Source organism: Dipodomys merriami, unplaced genomic scaffold (assembly GCF_024711535.1).
Source record: "Dipodomys merriami isolate MVZ:Mamm:240054 unplaced genomic scaffold, mDipMer1.0.p SCAF_910, whole genome shotgun sequence".
Lineage (NCBI taxonomy): Eukaryota > Metazoa > Chordata > Mammalia > Rodentia > Heteromyidae > Dipodomys > Dipodomys merriami.
The window spans coordinates 1-7,743 of record NW_027206525.1 but is presented as its reverse complement, the minus strand read 5'-3'; the positions used below and the strand labels follow the sequence as shown (position 1 = coordinate 7,743).

The 7,743-nt window shown below is 40.4% G+C and overlaps 1 protein-coding gene across 1 annotated transcript; it reads right to left on the bottom strand.

Annotated features, from left to right (window-relative positions):
- Nucleotides 1-587: 587 nt before the first annotated feature.
- Nucleotides 588-7,737, bottom strand: LOC138821397 (complement C5-like). The gene is made up of 5 exons (XM_070013594.1): nt 7,687-7,737; nt 6,462-6,551; nt 3,594-3,677; nt 2,320-2,458; nt 588-1,545 (listed from the first exon to the last, which is right to left on the bottom strand). Exons 1-5 carry the CDS (start codon nt 7,703-7,705, stop codon nt 1,410-1,412), a joined length of 468 nt encoding a protein of 155 aa, XP_069869695.1. The 5' UTR covers nt 7,706-7,737; the 3' UTR covers nt 588-1,409.
- Between the last annotated feature and the right edge of the window lie 6 nt (nt 7,738-7,743).

Below are 7,743 nucleotides of genomic sequence, written 5' to 3'. Positions count from 1 at the left end.
ACAGCAACTCATGATGTTTGGATGTTTCCATGCCATTTGGCTTTGTTTCTGTTTCCCATTGTAAAACTGGAAAATGATCTTAGAGCTATATAAAGGAAAGTCATCAGAGTGTTTGCATCCCAGGTTAGCAAAGTGATGAAGGGTCTTGTTCCAAATCACCACCAAGGGGCAAAGTCAAGACTAGAACTTGGGTCCTCTGATGCTTCACTCACTGCAATTTCATGCTGCCTTGATCTTAGAAAATTAAACCTCACAAACCACATGATGTGTCAGTAGGTGGAACACAATAGCCTTGCTCAGATTAGGAAAGCCCTAGAGATTGACATCTGTCTAGTTCTGCCTGTCATTGGGTTGGAAAAACTGCTTTGTGTTTCTGAGCCTCGATTTCTGCATCTGTAAATGGGGATAATAATGATTCCTATAATTTGTGGGATTTTTGCCACATCCAATGGGAATTCTGTTTTTTTAAGAGGTAAAAGGGCTATGAAATGTCATGTAACTATTTGCCTGCTTGTACGAGACAATCTCCTCCCCCCACTTCTGCCTTCCCCCCCATACTGTCCTGGGGCTTGAACTCTGGGCCTGAGTACTATCTCTAAGCTTCTTTTGTTCAGGCTAGCACTCTAACACTTGAGACACAGCCCCACTCATCCTTTTTCTGAATAGTTTATTGGAGATAAGCGTCTCACAGACTTTCCTGCCCAGGCTGGCTTCAAATCAGGATCCTCAGATCTCAGCATCCTGAGTAGCTAGGATTACAGGTGTGAGCCACTGGGACTTGGGCTGGGGGGTTTAAAATAAAGCTCAAAGAAGGAGTTGGATAGGGATGTAACAAAGGTCTTCTGACTCCCAGTTTCTTTGGTCAGGGGATGAAGAGAGCAGTAGAAGGGGAGGGCGTGATAACCTCTCCTACCTTCTCAGCGGGCTGACGCGCTCTGAATGTCGGCTTTGTCCCTGTCAAGGCTCTCCATCACTCACTCTGTGTGCCTGTCTTTATATAGTAGTCACCAACCTACTATAAAATAACATGCTTTTTAGTACATTTTGAAAGAGAAGTCAAATTTTAATGATCACGTCTGTTTCTTGGTGCTTTCTTTCAGGTGAAGACCACGTTTTCTTAAGATACTGCATGTCCGTGGGGTTCTTCTTTTGGTTCCAGCAGACATTCCCACGTGGTCAATTTTAGAATGTGGTGCATTGGATTGCTCCTGATGTCCACTATCCTTGGAGCATCTGTTCTTCAAGGCCATGTTATTCCAGAGAGTGACAGCTCTTCAAGCTCTTCTCTAATAAAAGCAAGTGCTACTAGGAAGCTTCCTAAGTAAGACCAATTGTGAATGTTTACAAAAAAGAAAGGAGAAAAGAGCAACTTCAACAACAGGAATTTGTAAGTGAAAATTACACATAGTTCAGGCTTCGCAGCCATTTAAGAAGATGTCTTCCGCAAATGCGTCTAAATTAGCTAGAAATGCTTGGCATGAAGGACATGTTGTGTCTGTAGGCCAATATTCAATCCACGTAGAGGAATCTAAAGGGTAGATATACCTGCAAGAACAAATGATACCAAGTGTTTGTGATGATGGCATGATGGAGAAAACCTGTATCTTTTCTTTCTTTCTTTGTTTTTTTTTTGAAAAGCCCAAGTGTGGGTAGATCCCCAGGGGTTAGACTGTCAGCCACACAGAATCCTCCTTCTCTCCCTCCCTCCCTCCGTCCCTCCCTCCCTTCCTTCCTCTCTTTCTTCCTCCCTTCCTTCCTCCTTCCTTCCTTTTTTCCTTCCTTCCCTCTTTCACTTTCTTCCTTCTTTCCTTCTCTCTATCTCTCTCCCTCTCTCCCTCCTTCCCCTTCCTTTTCATCCTTCACCAGTACTGGGGCTTGAGCTTAGGGTCTCAACTTTATCTCTTAAATTTTTCTTTCAAAGCTGGTACTTTGCCAGTTGAGACACTTTCTTTCCTTTTTTAGGGTGGAAGGGTTTACTGGTCCTGAGACTGAATGCAGGGCTTGAGTGCTGTCCCTGAGCTTTTGTGCTCAAGGGACAGCTCTACCACTTGAGCCACAAATCACTATCTACTTTTTGGTAATTAATTGGAGATGAGTCTCATGGTCTTTTCTGCCTGGGCTAGAATTGAACCTGCACCCTCAGGTCTCTTGAGTAGCTAGGATTACAGGCATGACCTACCAGTGCCTAGCTTTATTTATGTTCATAATGGTTTGATGGTTAGCCTCAAGGCATGTAAGAATTATATAGCGTAGGCAGAAAATGACTCTGTGATTTAGCATGCAAATCAAATCAGTAATTCTAAAATATTGGTGACTTACTTGAAACTGAAGTTGTGCTTTATCTGCAGAGCTTCTTTACCCATAATTAAATACTGCCTTCCTTTCACCAGGTCAGCGTTAGCACAGGCCATCTTTTTAATGAAGGTGATTTCGGAGTCTTTCTCAGCAGCAGCTTCCCCTGAGAAATACACATTTATGTTTTAATGTGGCGACAATAAACTTTCTCAGGCTGTCAAGTTTCTTATAATTGCTGAGAGTGGCTACTAGAAAATGGCAATATCCACATGGTTAGACTTTGGAGCCAGACTATCTGGCTTAAACCACAGCTTTTTTATGGCTGTGTGGATCTAGCCACTGATCAGGGACAGTGACCACGTCCTGAGTTCAAGCCCCGCTACCAACAATAACAACAACAAAAAGCTAATTGGGTCCTGAGTTCAAGCCCCAGTAACAGTGCACATACATAAAAAAAAGTTGGAAAGTATTTTTAACCCTAGGAATAGGGTTAGAAATAATCAAGCATCAAGTCTTGAAATACTTGACAGAATTTCAAAAAGAGGACAAAAACAATGCCAGCATGTTATTGAAATTTAGAGTTTTTTTTTGCCTTACTTATTATAGAATTTATATCCACTGAAGTGAGAAGATAACTTTTCTGGAAGATAAAAATAAGCTAATAAAATAAAATTCATTCATAATTATATATACAGCAGCTCTTTCATTTAAAAAGTGCCTTATGGCTGAGTGTTGGTGGCTCATATCTGTAAACCTTGTTACTCAGAAGACTGAGCTCTGAGAATCCCAGTTCCAAGCCAGCCCAGGCAGACAAATCCAACAGACTGTCATATCCAATTAACCAGCAAAAAGCTGAAAGTAGAGATGTTTCAAGTTGTAGAGCGCTCGCTTTGGGTAAACAATAGCTCAGGGATATAAGACTTGAGTTCAAGCCCCAAGACCTGCACACACAAAAAAGTGCTTTAAGTAGCTTAAAATGAAATGTTGAAGACTGAAGATAGTTTTTGGCTTTTGTCAGTCTCAAAGTCCTGGAAGGAACAATAGAGATCTGAACAGTAGAGATTTGACATAAAAAGTGTGAATGAGGAATATTTATGTGAATACCTTTAAAAATGTATCTCTCCAAGTAGAACATAAACTTTTGGAAGGCAGGAATGTTATGTAAGTTCTATCTTCTGTATCTAGTATAATGTTTGGAACACAGTAAGTACTACATATTTGTCAAAAGGGAAGGAGGGAGAGAAAGAGGGGGAGGAAAAGGAAGAGAGGGGGGCAAGGAGGGCTGAAGGAATTCTCACCTGTTTTGTAGATATCCAAAAGTGTTGCTGTATACTTGACAAAAACATTTTCTTCTGTCATAGACTTGATGCTAACTTTATAAGCTGGTAAAAAAAAAAAAAAGACCCAAATCAAAATCAGTTTAGGCTGAATACCATTGATGTCATGCCTAATAAAAAGCCACGTTTTGTCAGAGAAGAAAGGAAGCTTGACAAACTATTGTAGACACCCTGAAGTGGATCTTATTTCTTCTAGGGAACTTTCCCAAGTTCACTATCAGAATCATTGGTCCTGGCCACTGTGTTAGAGCTGGCTGATAAGGATGAAGACCTACGTTAAATAACATAAGCACACAAACAAACAGAATAAACTTCAATCAGATGTACAGTTCAGAGGGGAGTGGTTTCAGAGAAGCAGAATCATGTTGGCATACACTTCCTTCCCTGGCGGTGGAGGGGCCTCCCTGTCTGTCAGCATTGCTGTGGGAGCTGCACTGTTTCCTGGCCTTGCTTCCTTGCCCAGCTCTACTGGTTTTGATATTTAGGTTTTGGTAGGATTCTATTTCCTTACCCATCTTTGCTTGGATTGGCAATTCTCTGACAAGAGCTCCCCCTTTCAACTGCTGTTTTCACAGCTTTAGGAATTATTGTGTGTTTGACCTCAGCTCTGCAGTGATCAGCTTGAAGGGGATGACCCTTCTTCTGACCTCAGAAAAGACCTCTTTCATTTTTGCTTCTGATGGAGTAGACAACCTAAAAGGTTTGTCTATTTTGGAGATCCTTCTGATCTCAATCTGTCCCTAATATAAATATCTACATTGTTTGATACACAGATAGGGGAACTCACTGTGGCAGGATTGACTATTATGGAAATTAGTTACAACATGAATGAAAATATCCTCAATTTCTGATTGACAAGTCTTTGTGGTGAATACAGGCAATGGTATAATAATAGTAGAAGGTCAAGAGAGAGAATTATAGCCAGCCGCCAGTGGCTCACACCTGTAATCCTAGCTACTCAGGAGGTCGAGATTGCAGAAAAAGTCTATGAGACTCTTATCTTCAATTAACCACTATGAAGCTGGTTCAAATGGTAGAGTAAGGATGGGGTGGGAGAGAGAGAAAGAGGGATAGAGAGAGAAAGACAGAGAGAGGGGGTAAATTATTTTATTTTTTTATGTTATCCTAGTAATAACCTATTTTCTCCGGAAGAAAAGTTTTTTTTTTTTTTTTTTTTTTTAAAGACTGGTCCTGGGGCTTGAACTCAGGACCTGAGCACTGTCTCTGATCTTCTTTTGCTCAAGGCTAGCGCTCTACCATTTGAGCTACAGCTCCACTTTCAGCCTTTTCTGTGTAGTTTATTGGAGATAAGAGTCTCATGGACTTTCCTGCCTGGGCTGAACTGTGATCCTCAGATCTCAGCCTCCTGAGTAGCCAGGATTATAGGAGTGAGCCAAAAGTGCCTGCCCACCCCTGCTTTTTTAAGGTAATACAATAAATTTGTGTTACATGTATTCTCTGTATTAGAATAAATTTTTCCCCGTGATTGAAAAGCCTGTTCTCATTTTTTAAAATTGTATTTTCTTATAAAGATGCTGTACAGAGAGGTTACAATTATAGCAGTAAGGTGATGAGTACATTTCTTGTTGAACATAGAATACATTTTTGATATGTAAGAGTTAATATACTTTTAAAATGGAAGGAAGAAATAACTGCATTATTTTTTGTTTGCTGAAAAGTATTCTCTTTTAAGTTCTGATGCATGTTATAAACTGAGTAGGTCTTGGCTGAGTCGGGCAGTTTCTTGACATTGTTTTTAAATCAAGTATTTCAAAGGAAAGAAATACTGGAAACCATTACAAAATGTATTCTTATGGCCATATTTGCATGAGAAGGATTCAGCTGACTGTGACGGAAATGATCTAGTTGCGTCCAAGGAACATTCTGTCCTACTGCTTCCTGAATGACCTTCCTCAAATTATTTAATGTCCTCAAGCTTCAATTTCTTCCCTGGCAAAATACTGGTAACACACAAGGGTTTTTATAAAACCCTTCATATATGAGAACACACATATGAAAACCACTGGTAAATACAAAGTACCAATACAATTGTACTTATTTTTATTTTAGCTTAGAAATGCCTTTCCAATTAAAAAAAATGATTTGAGCTAGTATACAATCAGATGTCCCCCACTCCTCAAAAGAAAGCTTCAGAAATAAAAATAAAAATGGGAAATCAAAGGAAACAATAGTGTTAAATTCTATACAAATACACTTGTGGACATTTAGTTCTGAGATGTTTTAGCTCCGAGCTCTGGACAACCAGCATCCTTTTGAGGATACTGGGATTTGAACTCAGGGCTTTGTGCTTGCTAAACAAGCACTCTACGATTTGAGCCACTCAGTCTAAAACGCTCCTTTTGAAGTAGAGAGACCTCAAGTGTGGACTGAAGCTCAACACTTATTAAAAATTATTTAGTTCTGTCTTTGTTTTCAAAAGATATTTTCTAAATCAACCTTTCCAAAGCACTCTCTGCTCTTGTCAACTGGATGAATTAAAAAAAAAACAAAACCCTGAAATGTAATACCTCTGTGGCTTCTCAAAAGTTCCCTTTGAATATGTTTTACTGCCTGTAATGCAAAAGGATCTATTAGGGTAAAGTCTCTTGGCTGGCTATGCATGTCACTTCCATTATTTTTAATGAAAATCACATTTCTTTGCTGAGGAATAAATAATCTGCACATTAATGTTGAAAATTGGTGGCATTTTTCCTTCAAGGGAACAAATGAAATGTTGAATCACGATGTAATGTTTTCTGATCTTTCTAAATGATCATGTATTCCTAAAAATTCATGTTTAAAAGAACTCCATTAAACTTTTGAACTCACCATATGCAATCTCTGGCTTACACGCTGTTTCTTTCCTGGTATCTGCAGAGATTGTCAAATCCAATTCTTTCTGCTTTTGCCCACAGTCAGCTGGATGGTATGAAAAGTGGTAAAAGTTATATTAATGTGAAAAGGCAAGGCCTCTTTTCTGGGGAGTAAAAATGATTTCTTATGAGCCCCGAGACAATTCAACATAATCTCACAAGTACTAAATTCCTAAGACCTGCCCATTTTCTCCTCTTCCATAAAGTGAAGCATTATTAGAGCAAAACCCCAAAAAATCAACCAGTCAACTAAAAAAAAAGTCTTGAACCTGAGACTTGAACTACGTCTTATTTTTTTTTGGGGGGGGTCCAGTCGTGGAGCCTGAACTTTGAGCCTGGGCGCTGTCCCTCAGCTCTTCAGCTCAAGGCTAGCACTCTACCACTTGAGCCACAGCGCCACTTCCGGCTTTTTTCTTTTTGCTTATGTGGTGCTGAGGAATCAAACCCAGGGCCTCATGCATGCAAGGCAAGTGCTCTACCACTGAGCCACCTTCCCAGCCCTTGAACTATGTCTTAGGATGGCTTTTTTTTGGTGCATGTGTGGGGAGGTGTCTTGGGATTTATAAGGGAACTGTGGTCCTGGGGGTGGGGAAGAATGAGACCTTATTCAAAACAATAACAAAAGCCAGAGGGGCTACAGGTGTGGCTCACGTGGTGGAGTGCCTGTTTAGCAAGGGGAAGCTTTGAATGTAAACCCCTACCATCAACCCCACCTGCAAAAAAGAGATGTTATAATCAGGACTCACTTAGGAAGTAGGAGGGAAAATAACCGGTGGAAAAAAAACAGTTACCGGTGTATTCTAGGTCTTTTCCTTGGCCAAAAGAGAATGAATGGAACTAGACAATTGACAGAGAATTCCATTTCCTGGAAGGATAAGGGAAATGAAGGAGGGCCTAACCCTGGCTCTGTTCTCTTGGGTTACAGTTGCATGTTAAAAAGACGAGGTGAAAGTAACACATCCCCTAAGCATCTGGATGACATTTTTCTGTTCCCCCCACAGTATTCTCCCAGGTTGTTGACCTGAGAGGAAGTAGCTTTAGGATTCTTCTCAATCAATCAGGATTACATTATTATTTCACTTCTGAGAAACAAAAGCTGGCTGGGCAGGTTCCCCAAGGTGATCTTTTATGAGTGCCGTTTGAAACAAGTATGCAGCCTGAACATGTCAAGGGAAGCTCACCTTCCACACATTTGCACATGGCTCCTTCGCAGACTTTCTGAAGTTTGGTATCAGAAG

Coding starts and splice junctions, on each gene's coding strand:
- LOC138821397 (XM_070013594.1), bottom strand. Junction 3,678..6,461: donor TAAGCCAGAGATTGCATATG/GTGAGTTCAAAA, acceptor TTTTTTTACCAG/CTTATAAAGTTAGCATCAAG. Junction 1,546..2,319: donor AAGCACAACTTCAGTTTCAA/GTAAGTCACCAA, acceptor TTGTTCTTGCAG/GTATATCTACCCTTTAGATT.